The sequence below is a fragment of the Arachis hypogaea genome, chromosome 1, assembly GCF_003086295.3.
Source record: "Arachis hypogaea cultivar Tifrunner chromosome 1, arahy.Tifrunner.gnm2.J5K5, whole genome shotgun sequence".
NCBI lineage: Eukaryota > Viridiplantae > Streptophyta > Magnoliopsida > Fabales > Fabaceae > Arachis > Arachis hypogaea.
This window is the reverse complement of record NC_092036.1, coordinates 7,605,583-7,624,091: the sequence shown is the minus strand read 5'-3', so window position 1 is coordinate 7,624,091 and position 18,509 is coordinate 7,605,583. Positions and strand designations below refer to the sequence as shown.

The window sequence follows — 18,509 nt, the reverse complement described above, 5'->3', positions numbered from 1 at the left end:
TGGGTGCTGAGATTTCGGTATTGGAGGCTTGTGACCTCGTCAATTGGGTGTTTTGGCTTAGGGAAGAAATCGGCCAAGATATGGTTTTAGTTTATCGTATTTAATATGTAATGTCTTGTGAAAATTTATGCTAGATAACTATAGAATAAATTGGAATGCATGATTGTGTTAAATGTTTAGTACCCTTGATGATAATTATTGAATTGGATTGAAAATGAATTTGAAAAATTATGTTTATGATGAAAATGTATTGGTGCATGATGATCTTAATGATGAATGATGAGGATGATGGGAATGAATATGTATGTGGTGGTAAATTGATGATTTCGATTGTTTGATTGAAAAATTCTTATAAGAAATTGTTTAAAACTGAGGTATGAACGGTTGTGGTAGGATGTAGGATTGTGTTGCTGTGATATGGTATATTTTGGTGTTGATTATAAGCATAAAAACTTGGTGTGAAAAATAGAGGTTTAGTAGTTTTTGTGAAAATATGATTTTTGGTCGAATTTCAGCGAGAAAATATGATGAATCATGGTTGAGAATTGTGAAGTGTTATGTAATTGATGAATATTTGGCCATAATGATATTGAATGAATAAATGCGAATAATTATAAATGAATATGATAACTAAACTCTGATTGGGATGGTTGATAATGATGAGTATGTTGGGTTTCTTTCAGTTGTAAGATGTGTCGGGGCACTATATCCCATGAGTGTGACGACACTATATCTCGAGAGTGTGGCGGGCGCTATATCCTAAGAGTGTGGGAGCACCTTACCCTGAGAAGTGTGTCGGGTACTATATCCCATGAGTGTGACGGACACTATATCCCGAGAGCGTGGTGGACGCTATATCCCAAGAGTGCGGGAACACTTTGTCACAAGAAATGCAACGGGCACTATATCCCATGAATGTGACGGACACTATATCCCAAGAGTCTAATTTTAAAATTTATAATTTAATATTTAAAACTTAAAATTTTAAATCTTAGTTTTAAATATGATATTTAAAAAATAACCCTACAAACCTTAAACATTATATTTAAAATTTCAACCCTAAATCTCAATTACTGGAGAATAACCATTCTACTTAAACATGATATCCTTAATTTTAAATCTTAACTTTCAAATTCTAAACTACAACCTTAAATTCTGTATTCTAACTACTGCACCTTAATACTACATATTATGTTATATAAAATTCAATAACTAAAAAAAACAAACTTACCTCTTTATTGATGATGTCGACAACGTGTGTAACGCTGTTGAGTCGGTACAGGTTTCGTTTATCCGCTATGATCCCGCGCTTTAGAAATTTCAAATGCCCAAATCTTCTCTAAGGCTTATGCAACTTTTCCTCTCAATTTACAATTTTTTCTTTCTCTCTAAAATTTTTAACTTCTCTCTCTAATGTTTTGGCACCTGATGCGAACTAAATAATCTGCAATTGGGTTCGGCATATTTATACTCAACTATAAGAATATCGCGGTTTATGCAGTTTGAAAATTCTTAAAAAAATTACTGGAGAGATGTCATTATTTTTTTAGTTGTGTTTTGGGTGCTGCGATTTTTTATTGTGTTTTAACGTAAACTATTATACTTGCAATTTATGTATATTCTTAATATGCTGATCTCTTATCACAGTATATAATAATATAAAAATTATATTTGCATAATCTTTAAATGTTGTATTCTGATAAAATTAAATTGTAAAAAGTTTATTTTAGTACCTTATCCTAAAATCTTTATATATTTTATACAAATATCAAACTTCTAACTTTTAGTAGTGAGACCATAAATCTCTTTCACTCAAAACTAGATTTAATAAATTTTGGTTTGCTAACTAAAAGTTGTGTTTGGTGTTTACTGTTTAACACAATTTTAATTAATTATGGAATATTCCATGAAGATTAAACAAGTCGTAATTATGTTGAATAATCATCTTCAGTCTAGACCAACTAGAGGAAGAAAAATCTAAAAAGAAGAGAAACTGAGATTTTACATTTTTTATTTAAAACAAAAAAAAAAGAAAAAGAAAAAGAAAAAGCAAGAGAACACTGAACACAGGTCTTAGAAATTTCCCAATAATTTCAAACCCATCGTTCGCCCTAACCACCTCACTCCTCGGGCGCATCCCCACCACCGTCGCCGGCCTTCAAAATTTAGCTCCATCCGCTCCGTTCGCCGGCGGCGCTACCGTCCTCCTTTCGTCGTTTGTCTTGAGCTAAACGCCGGCGGCTACAAACACTAATTGCCAGAAACGCTGTCGTTTCGAGAAGAATCTTTTCGAGTAGAACATTCTCGAATCCTTCTTTTGTTTCAGTGTTAGATAAAAGCAAAAGAAACTGAACTTGCTTGCCGGTGTAGTATACACAGTCCTGGAGATCGCTGCATCAGATTCCATTCCACTGGTAAACCTCAACATTTTGCTTTGGAACTTTCTCGAAATTTTAATCTTTTGACCGCCGTTCATTTTGTTTTCTTTAAAAAATGAATTATTAATTTAGTTAAGGTTTGTTTCCCTGGATTCGGTTATCGTTTTGAAGAAATTTAAAAAAGGGGGGGGGGGGGGGATGGAGGGGGTGTAATGCTGGGATTTGTTCGTGTTGTGTGAGTTTGCAGTTATAATTATAATTATCATTTGTTTGGTGTTGTGGAAAATAATAACTTGTTTGGTGTCGAAGAAGTTGTGGTTGACTTGTTGTGACTTGAATTTGAGTTTAGCTTGTTGAGCTGGATCAGCTCCGTGACTATTTTAAGTTAAGGAGTTTCGGATTAATTTTTAGAGTAAACTCATATTGCTAGTTAAGTGGAGCAAACTTAGCTGTAGTTTGGTATGAACTTCATTGTATGATCCATAATTCCATATAACTCACTTTGTGACTAGGATTGCATGTTGTATTTAATTGATAAGTTGAGCTGGCGGTGTTTTAGATTGGCTAAGCTCGCATTTGATGTTTTAGGTAGATAAGTATGATCACTTAAAGGATTGGATTTTATAAGCTGGAATTATCCTGTGAAGATGATGCATTTATCTGGTACTGATAGTAAAATACTATTGTAGTATTAGGGAACATTTATGCATTGGATAGGAACATGACGCTTGGGTTGCAAGTCCCTTATGTCTTAGGGGTTATTTACAGAATCCCCTAAATGGAGAGTCCCCTATCTTTTCAGCCTGGCTTTTAGGCCTACACCTACCTGATCATCTGTGCTAATGGGAACGAAATCAAAGACTGGGTTGTTTTCCTCATTGTGTTGATGGACCATGTTACAATTTTTGTAGGGTTGAGAAAGGAGCATTAGTTGCATAGCATGCCATATATTAGCCTGGCATTTAGTGTGGACTCTCTTTCTCATTGAAACATCATGATCTTAAGTTCTTAACCGTTAATGATCTAATCATACAATCCAAAAGTGTTGTTCACAACCCATTTTATCAAAGGCCAACCGGAACTTCCACTCCAAGAAAATCTTACCTTTAGCATAGCAATAGCAGGAGTCTTTCTTAGTGCAATACCAACGCTTAAAGCATGCGAGCCGCCCTAGCATCCAGATTCTAAGCCACACCCACCCACAATTCCTAAACGGATCTCAGGCCAGTAGGGTCAAAGAATAAGAGATGCGTTTCTTTACAGACCTATATTTTCTAGCTCATAAATTAATTTATCCATTTCTTTTCATTTAATAAAAGAAGAATTTTATTGAGATGAAGATAGAAGTTTACCAAGAGGTAGGAGAGGATAAGGGATACTCTTTACAAGAATAAATCAAACCAGAAAGGAATTACTGATGAAGCATAGCTTTCCAATCTTGAAATATTTGAAAAGGAAATTCCTGTAAAAAGATATGTTAAGATTCACTTGCACAGTTTGCTGGATTGCGACTGAGAGACATTTAAAGTACAGAATTGTGCCTTTGAAGTAGACCGTAACTTGTGTTCTGTCCGATTGTTTAGGGGCTGTGTTTACTTGAAACAAGGAAAGATGGGTGTTAGATAGTCGGGGCCTAATGCTCAAGTTAAAGAGCTTGCACCAGGCTAATTTAGAGTTAGCATATGCATTGGCTGTGGTGGAAGTTCTAGGACAGAACATGTTATGAGAACTCTAAACTCCTTGATTAATTGATTGAATTTTGGAATGTTGATACATGTACGTATACAAATACATCTGTTACATTTATATCAGTATGAAAAGGATGTCTCTTATAATGTGTAGTCTACAAGTTATATATGCTACAAAGACCAGACCTTGGCTTTCTCCCTTTCACGTTGACAGTGAAAATTTTCTGGCACATTTTTTCATACTAAATTTGCTTTCTAGAAATAAAATGATAATTATGGAATCATTTAATTACATATTTGGAACTGTTTTTATTACATATCAATTGGATCTATTTACTTAGTTTTTGTTTATTGATGCAGGTGTTATGGAGATATCATTGTTAAAGATGCTTGTTAATGGCATATCCTCGTTTCTGAATTTATCGTTTTCTGGAAACATCAACTCGGAACCCATCTCAAAGTATTACCAAAAGGCAGAGGAGATACTTAGGCTGTTGAAGCCAATTATTGATGCAATTGCTCATTCTGAGTTAGCTTCTGATGAAGTGCTTAGTAAGATATTTGAAGAACTTGGTCATGCAATTGATGAATTAAGGGAGCATATTGAGAACTGGCACCTGTTGTCCAGCAAAGTTTACTTTGTAAGTGTCATAATATCTCAATTCTTCGTTTGCAGATATACAAGGCATATCTATTTTAGTCATTAATTTAATGTCAAATGAGCTGATCTTCCATTATGACCAATTGTTCTTCTCATTTCTTTATGTTCGGATTCAATCTTGTTGCCTTTTGCAGTGGTTAGGGAAGGAAATTATGCTATTTCTGCTTTCTCTTCTAATCAAACACAATTATGATGACCTTCACATATATTGTCATCTCTCTCTCTCTCTCTCTCTCTCTCTCTCTCTCTCTCACACACACACACACACACACACACACACACACACACACACACACACACACACACACACACTGTTCCTCTTCTCCTCCCGCACACCATTCCTTCATATTTTTAGCTGTGTAGTTTACTCAAAGCTTTGTGTTTGTTGTGCACTTATTTCTATTTTAATTTCATTTATTTTAATAGTTAGAAGTTTTGTTTTCGAGAACCATGGTTCAGGGTCCTAATAATTCATGTTATAGTTATGGTTAATGGAGAAGATCTTGTGGTGGATGTGATAACTTGTTAGCTACTGCAGACTTTCTTAATTTTAGAAGAAATCTTCATATTATTTCATCTTCTTTTCTTGTTTGTTTGGTGATGATCCAGCTCTTTCATCACCAACAAATTGTTTTTGAACAAAAAAAGTTCTTCTATCTGAACAAGTGTACCTCTTCCATCATATTTTTCATAAACCTGATTACAACTTTCATAAACCTTGTTCACATTTTTGTATAGTTTTCCACTTGATCATAGTTGTCTGTCTTGCCTTCTTTAGTGTATTGTATCATTTGATATTATCTAGTTACCAAGTCTCATTTTCTAGATAGGATGAACTGTGTTATTCTCCTAAGAAAATGTTCATTGTCATGGTTTTAGTTATTTAAAGAAACTTTGATTTTTAGCTATCTTCTTTATTTAAGTGAAATTTTGTTGGTTTCAGCTTTGGCTTGTGAAATGCATGTATGAAATGATCTTGTTATACTTGGTGGGTTATTTTCTGGAAGATAATGCTATATGAACCTTTTAGAGAGAGAAACGTGTGAAGAGTCATTAGATTGCTTGTGGATTAATGTGGAAATATGACACCTCATAGATCTACAGGGAAATCTAATAGCACAAAATTGTTACATGTTTATATAGTGTTACCCTCTCCCGATATATATATATATATATATCCCTTCTTCCTTAAAGGGTTACCTTTTCATTCTATACACCTTTGCAAGATATGATTAGGATGTAACTGAAGAGTGTTCAAACACCTTTGCTTAAGTTAGCTACCCGCCTGGCAGAAGTAAGACATGTAGTAGTTCTTTTGTTGTGCCTGCATCTAATGGGATGTACATGGCATGACTGTTGCAAGTTATGCGTGTTGAATTCTCACTACATCTGCTATTATGATCACTAGGCTATGCAAGTTGAACCCTTGATATCTAGGATAAGGACTTTGGGGCTCAATATTTTCCAGCAGCTGAAGGTTTCTCAGCAATGTCTCCCTGATGAATTGAGTTCTGATCATCTGGAGGTAAAACATTCTATCAAACAAAAGAGTTGGTTTAAGCTTTGTCTTTTAACTGGAGTCATATTTTTATTATGTGAAAGAAACTGAGGATGTGTAATATCAATATTAAAATTGCAGCATTGTGTTCAGAAACTTAAGCATTTGGGACATGAAGAAGTATCAGCAGTCATTAAGGAAGCTATTACTGAACAACGGGAAGGTTTAGGACCCAGTTCAGAGGTCCTGGCAAAAATTGCTGATAGCCTAGGTCTAAAGTCTAATCAGGAGGTTCTGATTGAGGCTGTGGCCCTTGAAAAATTGAAGGAGAATGCTGAGCAAACTGAAAAGACTGCAGAAGCTGAATATATTGATCAAATGATTGCTGTTGTAACACGTATGCATGAGCGGCTTAGTATGCTTAAGCAAGCTGAGAGTAGCAGCCCAGTTCCAGTACCTGCTGATTTTTGTTGTCCTCTCTCTTTGGAGTTGATGACTGATCCAGTGATTGTGGCATCAGGACAAACCTATGAGCGGGCTTTCATTAGGAACTGGATTGATCTTGGACTTACTGTTTGTCCGAAGACTCGGCAGGCACTAGCTCATACCAACCTAATACCTAACTACACTGTAAAAGCACTAATTGCAACTTGGTGTGAGTCAAACAATGTGAAACTGGTTGAGCCCTCGAAGTCCACTAGTTTAAATCAAGCATCTGTCATTCAGGGGTATATGGAGTCTGGTACAACCAGGGACTCACCTGTCTTTTCTCATTCCAGGGGCAACCAGCCATCCTCACCTGAGTCGGTGCGTTCTCATTCTTTTAGTTCACCAGGTAATAACATAACTTCTGCTGGAATTCAGCGAGAGGGAACATCACCATTGCATCCCCGTTCAATTTCTGAAGGTTCCTTAAGTGGTATGGTTAATGGGCAGCATATGGATCTTGCTGGAGCAGGTTTAGATGACAGGTCTGCTAGCTCAGATGAAAGCAGTGTGGATTCAGTTGGCCAACCCTCAATGTCGCCATCTAAAAGGGAATCGTCTGATGCCTTTATCCCTGACCAAGCCCAAGCCCATGTTAGAACTATTTCTTACTCCAGTGCACTTTCTAGTGGAAATTTCCCCCAAGAAACACCAGGTGATGATAATAGTTCTCCTCAGTTGTCAAGCAGTCCAGCATACAGTAGAGATGTTTCCGGTGAATTAAATCCCGGCCCAGATTCTGCTAGTGCTGCTACCGTTCCATCTTCACATAGAGAACCAGAGTTCCCACCTCGATCGGAGACAAGGTCCCGAACATCTTTGTGGCAACGACCATCCCAGAGGCTTGTTCCTAGGATGGCATCCTCTCCTGCTGCTGAAACTAGAGCTGATCTTTCTGCTATTGAATCCCAGGTTCGGAAGTTGGTTGAGGGCTTGAAGAGCACCAATATTGATACTCGGAGAGAGGCAACAGTAGAAATTCGGCTTCTTGCCAAGCATAATATGGATAATCGAATTGCAATTGCAAACTGTGGAGCCATTACCATATTAGTTGAGTTACTCAGATCACCAGATACAAGGATCCAGGAAAATGCTGTTACTGCACTTCTGAACTTATCAATCAATGACAATAACAAAAGTGCAATAGCAAATGCTGGTGCAATTGAACCTCTGATTCATGTGCTGAAGACAGGGAGCCCAGAAGCCAAGGAGAATTCTGCTGCCACTCTATTCAGCTTATCAGTGATTGAGGAAAACAAAATTAGCATTGGTAGGTCGGGGGCTATTGGACCGTTGGTTGATCTATTAGGGAATGGAACCCCTAGGGGTAAGAAAGACGCAGCCACTGCTTTGTTTAATTTGTCAATATTTCATGAAAACAAGAATCGAATTGTGCAAGCTGGTGCCGTGAAGCACCTTGTGGAGTTAATGGACCCTGCTGCCGGAATGGTTGATAAGGCAGTGGCAGTCTTAGCAAATCTGGCCACAATTCAAGAAGGAAGAGTTGCTATTGGTCAGGAAGGTGGGATTCCTGTTTTGGTCGAGGTTGTCGAGTTGGGCTCTGCAAGAGGAAAAGAGAATGCAGCAGCAGCTCTTCTGCATCTATGCTTACATAGCAACAGATTCTTAAGCATGGTGCTTCAGGAAGGAGCTGTCCCACCATTAGTCGCGTTATCACAGTCAGGTACCCCGAGGGCCAAAGAAAAGGTATGGTTCGTTCTTTACTGTTTCATCTCTTATTTGCCCCTTATTCTATTTCTATTTCTTCAAACACAGCGGTGATGGATTATTTTCTTTGTTTAGGCCCAGGCTCTCCTCAATCAATTTAGAAGTCAGAGACATAATGCGGGGAGGGGCTGATTTTGAATCCCCAAGCTGTTGTACCATCCAAAGGTTTTGAATTAACTTTTTATAGTACTTCTCTAATTTATGCATTATTACATGCTGCAAATAATGTGTGTAAAGGTGTTTTGCATTATTGTTTCACTTGCTTGTAAAGGGGAAAAATGTTATTTATGGGGGGCACCATTTGATTGTTTCCTCTAACGGAAAACCTTTTTCTGTGTTGTGAAGAAAATTTATACATGTAAGTCTAGCTTTTGTTTTCAACAAAGAGAATGTCTGGCTTCTGTTGCTGGCATAGGGCGAGAGATGGCTGTGGACAAATGATTTTGTTTTATTTAGAGTTTAACTGCCCCATAATGTATGGTATCAACTATCAATATCAAAATTTTTTCATGTTGGCATATGTAAATGTGGCTCTTGCTGTTGTAATAATTCAATTCCGTTGTATTGTTGAACTGTTCATATTCCTCCACTTTATCAATGAATCAGAAGATTTTATTAAAGGAAGAGTTTACCTAATATTTTTTCGTCATTCATCCCCTTGTGGTTCTAGATACTGAATTTTAGCACATGAACTTTTGGAAATGACAAAACTAAATCAGTTGTCTTAATTTGGTTGTTTCATGAAATCCTGATTATTAATTCCAAGTACTGTTGAATCACAATAAAACAACACGTCATAATATCTTACTAACTATCTAAAAACCAAGGGAATGAGTTTTTCTTATTGAAAAATTCATTTTACTATGGCTTGGTCTGAACATGAGTTATACAAGAATATTAGTAAGACCATCGTGTATATGTGACAGTGTATTTGGTTTGAGCAAATCATAAAATCATTGCCTTCTTCTAAACAATAGTATAAATATATTTTCACTTAACGGTAGTGATCAATGTACTAAATATTTTATTCCATAATGATAGTTGATAGGCGATAACATTTTCTATATTGAACTACACAAGAACCCACTAGAATGGAAATTCTTGTGTTTCTCTTTACATAAACAAAGAGAAACACATGAAAAGATCCATTATATAATTCACACTTTTCCAAATCACTAGTGTTCACTTAATTAGAGTCTTAAACAGCTTAAACTAACTAAACTGCTTCTCAATTTCCAGAGCCACAAAGTTCACATCAAGAAATGAATTTATGTGTCTTTATTCATAAATTTAATTCATGAACTAATTCACTCTTCTGCAATTCTTCCTTATCTCCCCTTTTGACCCAGTTAAGGGCAGGATGTTCCCCATCTTAATCATTCCAGTAACAAAGTCAGAAGCAAAGGCCTTATTATTCTGACTATAGGCCTTAACAAGTGAATCAGTGGATCCACCATTGAAGAGTTCTTGATCAGAATGAAGGAGACCCTTTTTGTTGATGAGGTTCTTGTAGTAGTTGTTCTCAAAATGTGTGGGTGTTTGTAGGTCCAAGGGTGCTAAATTGTTGTCTCCTGTGCCATTTTGCCTTGGACAATTTTTCTGCCTTAACTTGGCAAATGAAGGGTCAATGTCGGTGTCATTGTATATGTGACCTCTGAAACTTGTACACCTTGCTTTGCCAATTGTGTGAGATCCTGAAAAACCACAAAATAAATGAAAAAATTAATTAATTAATTAATAGTGATGAATCTAGAAAATTTGAATAACAGAACAAAGACAATATTAAAATGTTGAAATTAGTAAATGAATGTCTTAAGAATATTATCTGAGAATAAAAACAGAATTATTTTCTGCTAGTGCATTAGGATTTATAAATATTTTTTTATTAAAACTTTTTATTTGAAGTAGCTTTAACAAGTTCCTCAAAATGTTATACTGTTATACAATTATTACATTAATAAATAGTGGAGGCAAAACACATACATATATAGTTGAAAACATTCAAAATTTAGTGGGCAGATATAAGTTATAACCCAACATAAAAGCAATTCAGTTTGATATATCCTTATTGGGTTATCCAAGCATACATTATTATTCTTCTTTAAAGAACAATAATACATTATCAAGTTATTAAAGGTGTTTGTCCCTTTCATATAAAAACGTATTTGATTCTATATAGTATGATTAGTTGGTATAATCACGTGGCCATCCATTATTATTAGTAACATTGATGATCCACTGCACTATGCCATGTGCAAAAACTTTTAGGTAATTAATCATATAATCTCGTCATAAAAATAATTAAAAACTAAGGCATACATAAAATTGTGAATACAAATTTATTTGATAATAATATAAAATAATTATAAACATATTTATCTTCTTAACTATGGTGGATATGCATGATTTTACCTTCTAGTCAACTCAACAGTATTATATTGTTGGTTATGAAGTGACTTGACAATTAGCTAAAAAAGCACGTAATAATGCAATGAACATATACTAGTTGTTTAAAAGTCATATTCATGTACACCTAATATAATTAATGAATTCCATTTAATTTGGCGAAACCATATGGTTACATACAAAATCAACATCGAAATGTGTCACCTTATCACAGACTAAAGCACTGTTTTCATATAAAGAGAGAGTGAGGTGTAAAGTATAAACTAAACTACAATAAAATATATGTGACTCACTCTTTTTTGAGTTATCAATTGTGACTTATCATCACTTTATATCAAAAGGTATGGATTATATTTATAAAATAGAACTATACTTTAATTATTCTATAAATATAAAAAAATAAGCTATTTTATTATCAAGCATAATTAATTAGAGAGAGTGAGTATGAAAGGAAAATTACCAGATAAGGCAACCAAGTCCTTGACATCAAGGCCATGTGACTTAAAATTGGAAATTAGGGTACTAAGGTTAGAAGTGGGAGCTGGAATTACACCAGTGTTGGCAGCTGTGAAATTTGCTGTTCTTGAATCCCTTCTTCCAAGTTTCACATCCCAAAAAGGCCCTCCAAGCTTAACAAATAGAGCAAAATAAATTATGATAAACATTGTCAATTTTATTACTAGTAATATCCTAAATTAGTTTTTTAAAAAAATTTAATCGAAATTTTAATATATTTTAATTATTAAATCAGTTTTTATTATTATTATTATTATTTAATAAAAATATATTAATTTTTAAAAAATTTTAATTATTTCTTTTATAAATTGTTTAACAAAATAAAAATTTAATAATTAAAATTGATTAAGAACTAAAGTTTCAACTAAAAATTTCTCAATTCTTGTTAGGTTATATTTAATTAGTAGAATAATATGATACTCACAATAACAACAGCATCACGAGAAGCAATGGCCAAGATATCAGCACATGAAACAACACCGGGGCACAAAGCTTCAACCTTTGACTTGATTGCATCAATTACTTCAAACCCTCTCACTGAGTTGTTATTTGCTGCTGCTGTCTTCTCTCCTTTGAATGTTGATGTATCATCCAATAACAATGATCCATCACACCCCTGCATTTTTCATGTTCCCACATGCATGCACCTCAATTTCTTAGCTGCTTTAATTTTAATTAAATCATATACACAAAGTGGAACTAATAATAATAGGGTGCATACCTAAAATAAAAATTTATTTGTAATTATTTTTATACGAAATTAATAGTTAAAAATTATCAAATAATTTAATATATTTAATTAAATATAATAATTTTTAACCATTAATTTTATACAAAAATAACACGTGAATTTTCACCAGACTAATAAACCATCTATGAGCCATTAGTTGGTTGAGATCTTTTTTATTTATTTGATTTTTTTTATTCAAAGTGTCACATCCCTCTGAAATGAAAGTTATAAAATGAAAAGAGAACACGTACTAATGGGTTGAGAGCCATATATATATATATATATATATATATATATATATATATATATATATTGAGAATTATCCGAATGGCTTATATAAACTATCAATATTTATGAACTAATTTTAAAAGTAATATAACATATGTGATATATTTCAAGCTTTCAACTCTAGATCTAGAATTTCATATTTAGATCGTGAAGTTTTCTTGACCAATAAAAATGATGAAGGTTTTAAGAAGCAATATCTGCAACTAGTATATAATAATGTCACCAAGGAATAAAAAAAACTAGTATATAATAATAAATGGTTATTATTATATCATCCTAACAAACAATATATGCGCTTTACATGTATATAAATGAAAAAAAAAAAACTATATAAAAAATATGTGTTATGTCTCAAGTGCACTGGCATGAACTTAAGTATATAAATGCCAATAACTCTTTGCATGCACTTCGTTAATAATTAATCAATTAATGCAGTGGATAATGCACTATAAATTATTCTAAATTTATAACTACTCAACATTATAATTGTTCATCATGATTTCTCACAGTTTAAATTTTTGTGAACTAATAATATAAAATAATTTTATATTGTTAACACATAAAAATTATTCTCTTAATATAATACCTTACATTTTTTTTCTTTAACCTTAGGTTATAAATATTTAAAAATTGATACCACTCCATTCAGGAGTACCGAAATAGACAAAAATTTAGAGGATGACATTGTAAAAAGTTTAACATTAATATTAATATATTTAAAAAAATAAAAAACACCAAAAACAATGTAGTAGTAGTAGTTGAATTACATCAATAAAGCAATCATGGAAGAAGAGGCGAAGAATAGAAGCACCAAGGCGTGGTTCTTTGGCCACAGCATCTTCAACAACAGATTTCACAGCACTGAAAACTTGTGGACATTTTCTACAATAGAAATTCTCTGAAAGTAGATGACCTGAAGAAGAGGTTCCAGCAAGAAGAGCAAGAAAAAAAACAAGGAATAAAGAAGAAGAAGAAGGAAAAAGTGTCATATTTGTTTCTTTTTTTTTATGTGAAAGTATATATGATGATTTGATGAATAAAGGGTGTAGTGTGAGACTCCAATATATAGAGTGTAAACTCATGATTAATTAATTCTCACCTAATTAGCTAGCATCTATATTGATCAAATAATTAAATATAATAAAATGTATTGCATGGCAATAACAGTGTCACCTCTTGAAATTTTTGATTGAATTGATAGATTGATCAGTAATTAACTATTTTTGAATTATTATTAATAAATAGAGATAATTAGAATGAAATACCTTTTCATTTATGAAATCCAAACTTAATTAGAGATATTTTGTTAAGTAAAACCGAACATTTATTATATATCCACCATGTCATGAATCTATTTTCTCAAAATATCATATGATAATTCAGTTTTAGTGACAGTTTTATGGATGATTACGTTATCGATAATATTAAAATAATTATAATGACGCCCTATTCAAAATGTGTTGTCTCAAAAAAATCAGCATATAATTTATATTTAACTGATGATTTACCATCAGTAATAAAAAATGTGTGTTTTTTTTTTAAATAGAATTTACTGAGATTAAATCATCGGTAATATTAAAAATTAATATAATAAAAAAATATAAATAATTATATTTTTAATACGTCTCTTTAAATAAAAATTTATTTTTAAATTTGGTTAAATTTTAGCATAATCCTTTTTTTTTAATTTTCTTATGCTACTTGCTTTTTTATATTTTTTTGGAGATAATAAGAATTGAATTTTAAACTTTTTATTCATAAAAAATTTTGATATTATATTATAAAATTATTTTGAAACTGATAAAATCACATAAATAATTATATTTATAGGAGACCATTTGAATAAACACCGGATTATGTTTTCTAGTATAATAAATATAATATTTATACTATTTAATAAGAAGAAATTCGATTCTATTGTGTCGGTTGATGTTTAAGGACAATAATTCATTGTTTTTCATCATTATCTTATGATAGTTTCCATTGAAAAAATACTATATATTTTTCTCTAAACAATTACAAGAATTTTTAAAATATATTCTTATATTTAATTTATTTTATTTTTAGCATCAAATATTTTATTAATAAGATCTAAAATTATTTTCAGGTGAACATTAAAATTTATAATAATTTTTGTCTTAAATATTTGGTTTATGTTTCAAATCCTGATTAAATTATTATTAATAAATAGAGATAATATTTTAGAAGCGAGCGTAGCAACATGCATAGCATATTTTTTTAATGAAAAATGGTAATTTTCACTTTTTGAGTAAAGAGTGAAGATTGATTAGTATTTCTATAATGAGGTATTAAGGTTCATTCTTATAAAAGGTGAAATGTACTATAAACTTGTTGAAAAATGGTGTCCATGAAATATTTTCTTTTCCCAAAAGGTGCAGATTGTGGTCTTAGCGTGTTGTCCCTTTGCTACGATTACGACAATGCCAGCTCGCCAACGTTGAATATTACATGTTGCAAAAAGTGCCTGCTAAATAAAATGTATTGGTAATCATCAACTAGGCTTTGGTCGTGTTGTTAATTCATTCATTTATTTAAACAAATATCAAAATTTTAAATATTATTTGTATACGTAACAATTTATTAATTAACATGAACTTTTGAATAGAACTCAAATTTAGAATAAATTAATCTTTCGTCTGTTGAGATAAGATATATACTGTCTCCAACAAATTAAAAAAAATAAAATGTGTTGGTTTTGTACGTATTGTTAATTTATTTAGTAAAATGCAATAGAGAGAATTTGTTTTATTCAAGCATGATAATTTTTTTAATTTTTAACATTTTATTTTTATTGTTTAAAATATTTTATTTTTATCTAAAATATTTTAAATAGATTTAATATTATAGTTTCGTTAAATTAAAAGAAATTCTTAACACCCTTAGTAAATGTACAACGTTGACAAAATTTGCTAAATAAGTATTTTCAACTCACATATTGTCCACGTTAGCTATATTATTAATCTATTTATTTATCAAGTAAATTCTAATATCTTCTAATATAAATATTATAACCATTTTTCTTATTTATAAAAGCATAACATTACCAAATTCATAGATATTATTAAACGAAAAAAATTGTTTAATTGATAACATTTTCATTGAACAGATAGTAATGGTGTTAAATATTTAAAATACGATATTTTAAATAGAAAAGAGTAGATTAAAATTTAATTTAAATATTAAAAACTAAAACAATATTTTATTATCATTTATAAATCAGATTCTAATATGATTAATAATATATATCTTCTATTTTATTATGACCGAGAAAAGTGCAACTGTTATTATATCAAATGGCTAAAAGAAATTATTAAGTAGTTGAATTATACATGAGAGTGAGGTGAATAATGGAATTGTTATAGAAGACTATATACTATTGTGAAATTGATATCCGAGATTATATATATATTTTCCAAATTGAACTTTGTGTGAAAGAAAATGATGAAACATTTGTGAAGAAGAAAACAGAAAGGGAGTAAAAACATGCCAAGTGTTGGTCTTATATAAGTGATTTTAAGATCAATGTTGTTAGAAGTTTGTCTTTGCATTGTTTTGAAGTGAAGTTGTGATGTATGTACTATGTACCTTTGAATTTAGAGTTCCATTTCAAAAGCCTTTTCTTTCACTCTATTGCTTCTTTTTTTTTTCCCTATATACCTCTCATCCTATGAGGATGGATAGCTTTTTTAATGTTATTTTTATTTTTATTTCTATTTTTATATTTTTTTCTACTTTTAGAGGGACAGCAACTAGCCTTAGGTTTGAAAAGAGTTTGCTATCAAGTTATTATTTTCTCATATAGAGTGATATATATTGCATTATTGCTATTTGGACCTTAATTATTAGTTTCAACACTAAATAATAAATATAGCATCATGAAAGAAAGGATTGGTTTTGTCAACAAATGAGGCAATATATTTTAATGAGGTAATATATAGGGGTTTAATTATATAATGAGGCAATTTAATTATTTTAATTTATATTACTATATAACCAAAAAATGTCATATTTTATCATTACCTATGCCAATCCATGACTAAGATTATATCATCAACCTGATTTTTATGAAACAAATTAAACACCACAGTTAATTATAACTCACATTAAAAATTTTCAACTTAGATATGTAACTTTTTAATCTTAATCATCCATATAATTATATCACTAAGATGTACCCTTCTCACTTTTATAATAAATCACACGCATATTATAAAATAGATATTAAATAATTAGCATGATTTATTATTTTTGGCCACTAATTAACTAGTAATATAAAATATGGACTAAAAAATATATTATTAGATTACTAGACAAAAAAATTAAATTAATAACTAAAAATATTGACAAAAAAATAATAAATTCTACTGAACTATAATATTTTTCATAATATTCAAATTAAATAAGCTACTCTTGATGCAATTTTTCCTTTGTTTACTCTTATGTTTTTTGTATTTGGCATCATCCTATCTGACTATCCGTCTTCTTTTGTTGGGTCAAGGATTTGTCTTTATACTTTTTATAAGAAATGATATTTAATTTGTACTATTTTAAGTATAAAAGGTCAAATTTTTATTTAATTTTTCTCATTCTTTATTAACATTAACATTAACATGTGTGGTTTAATTTATTTTCAATATATATTTATATTTCAGTCTATATTTTATATTAATAGTTGACTTTAATGATTAATTTTAATGTACATGTAGCATAACCCTTACTTTTAATACAAAAAATATATAGAATATGTTCTAAAGTGTTTACTCGAACTGCTTGTAAAAATCGGACCTGAATATTTTTTGTATGCGTCTAAACGACGATTGAAAATATGCAAAAGATTCTGATATCAAAATTATTAAAATTTTATTAGTATAATTTGAACTGGCCTGGCCTAAAATTTACTTAAAAGACAATAGTATTTATAGAGTAATAATAGTAATCAGTCGTGCAGTGGTCACTCTTTTTTTTGTCAAGCTACGTAGTTACACATGGTAGGAGATTACCTACTGGACCATGTAGAAACATAATGTATGTTAAAAGAAATATCAATTAAAAATAGTACAATAGCATTTTTTCGCTTTTTACATATTTACTGTTTATCTGATTCAAAATTTTATTCCGATTTTTTTGTTAGAGTATAATTAAGATTAATTAGTATTATTTAACATATTTAAATATTTATTATCAAATATTATATTTTTATTATTTCGATTCTTTTAATACCTATAAATATTCTTTTATATTATATCATTTTACACAACTTAAATATATTCAAACTTTTTTTTATTGTTCTCTCTTATCTTTTCTAACACTTTTGTCTACAAATGACCAAATTAATAAAATTTCGAAAATACAAGCTCAAGAATAAAAACTGCATTATTTTTTTCACATATGCCACACTTTCTGAAATCGTTAAAAAGCATTGCAAATATATATATATATATATATATATATATATATATATATATATATATATATTGAATAATAAAACTACTTTTTTTTTCATAGATTGAGAAGTTGTCATCACATATTTTTTTAATAGTCTGATTAAAATTATGGGTAGGGGTGCACACGAATCGGATATGGCCAAAATTTCGATTCGATCTGTACTAAAATTATCGGATCGGATTAGATCTAATATTCCCAATTTTTAAAGTTGGATCCGATCCAATCCGCACATTTACGGATCGGAATCGGATATCGGATATCGGATATATCCGCAAAACACAAAATATTTTTAAAAAATTATTTTTATTAAAAAATATTAATAAAATTTATTTTTTATATTCTTTTAAATATGTTTACTCTTAAAATAATATTAAACATATTTTTTTAAATAATAAATTAAAATAATATAACATATATGATAATTATTAGTTAAAATAAAACATAAAAAAATATTTAATTATTTATTTCTTTATTTTTGTGGATATGCAGATATGCGGATAGTAATACAAAATCTGCAATCCGATCCGATTAATGTGCGAATCTGATCCGAAAACCTTGCAGATCAGATTCATATCCGCAATTTTTTAGATCGAATTTGGATAAACACCATGACTATACATCCATGAACATTCATAATTGTGGGGACGAACGAAGTTACAAGGAA

The 18,509-nt window shown here is 30.8% G+C and overlaps 2 protein-coding genes across 3 annotated transcripts; one reads left to right on the top strand and one right to left on the bottom strand.

Annotated features, from left to right (window-relative positions):
- The first annotated feature begins 1,949 nt into the window (after positions 1–1,949).
- LOC112793695 (U-box domain-containing protein 4) lies at positions 1,950–10,177 on the top strand. Of its 2 annotated transcripts, XM_025836240.3 has the most exons (6): positions 1,950–2,414; positions 4,427–4,707; positions 6,136–6,252; positions 6,367–8,418; positions 8,515–8,604; positions 9,789–10,177. In XM_025836240.3, exons 2-5 carry the CDS (start codon positions 4,432–4,434, stop codon positions 8,569–8,571), a joined length of 2,502 nt encoding a protein of 833 aa, XP_025692025.1. In that variant the 5' UTR covers positions 1,950–2,414; positions 4,427–4,431; the 3' UTR covers positions 8,572–8,604; positions 9,789–10,177. The 2 variants fall into 2 exon arrangements, with proteins under 2 accessions (XP_025692025.1, XP_029153071.1); XM_029297238.2 differs by having other exon boundaries at positions 1,990–2,414; positions 8,515–10,177.
- Positions 9,441–13,445, bottom strand: LOC112793739 (peroxidase 4). Its single transcript, XM_025836243.3, has 4 exons — positions 13,147–13,445; positions 11,786–11,977; positions 11,306–11,474; positions 9,441–10,133 (listed from the first exon to the last, which is right to left on the bottom strand). The coding sequence occupies exons 1-4, from the start codon at positions 13,366–13,368 to the stop codon at positions 9,742–9,744; spliced, it is 975 nt and encodes a 324-aa protein (XP_025692028.1). The 5' UTR covers positions 13,369–13,445; the 3' UTR covers positions 9,441–9,741.
- Between the last annotated feature and the right edge of the window lie 5,064 nt (positions 13,446–18,509).

What these genes read in the sequence shown, in the direction of transcription:
- LOC112793739 (XM_025836243.3), bottom strand. Translation starts at nt 13,368, where the DNA reads ATGACACTTTTTCCTTCTTCTTCTTCTTTATTCCTTGTTTTTTTTCTT. An exon ending in CTCGTGATGCTGTTGTTATT is followed by an intron (nt 11,475 to 11,785) that starts GTGAGTATCATA and finishes CTATTTGTTAAG; the next exon opens with CTTGGAGGGCCTTTTTGGGA. An exon ending in GGACTTGGTTGCCTTATCTG is followed by an intron (nt 10,134 to 11,305) that starts GTAATTTTCCTT and finishes GTGGTTTTTCAG; the next exon opens with GATCTCACACAATTGGCAAA.
- LOC112793695 (XM_025836240.3), top strand. Translation starts at nt 4,432, where the DNA reads ATGGAGATATCATTGTTAAAGATGCTTGTTAATGGCATATCCTCGTTT. An exon ending in TGAGTTCTGATCATCTGGAG is followed by an intron (nt 6,253 to 6,366) that starts GTAAAACATTCT and finishes TTAAAATTGCAG; the next exon opens with CATTGTGTTCAGAAACTTAA. An exon ending in CCCCGAGGGCCAAAGAAAAG is followed by an intron (nt 8,419 to 8,514) that starts GTATGGTTCGTT and finishes TTCTTTGTTTAG; the next exon opens with GCCCAGGCTCTCCTCAATCA.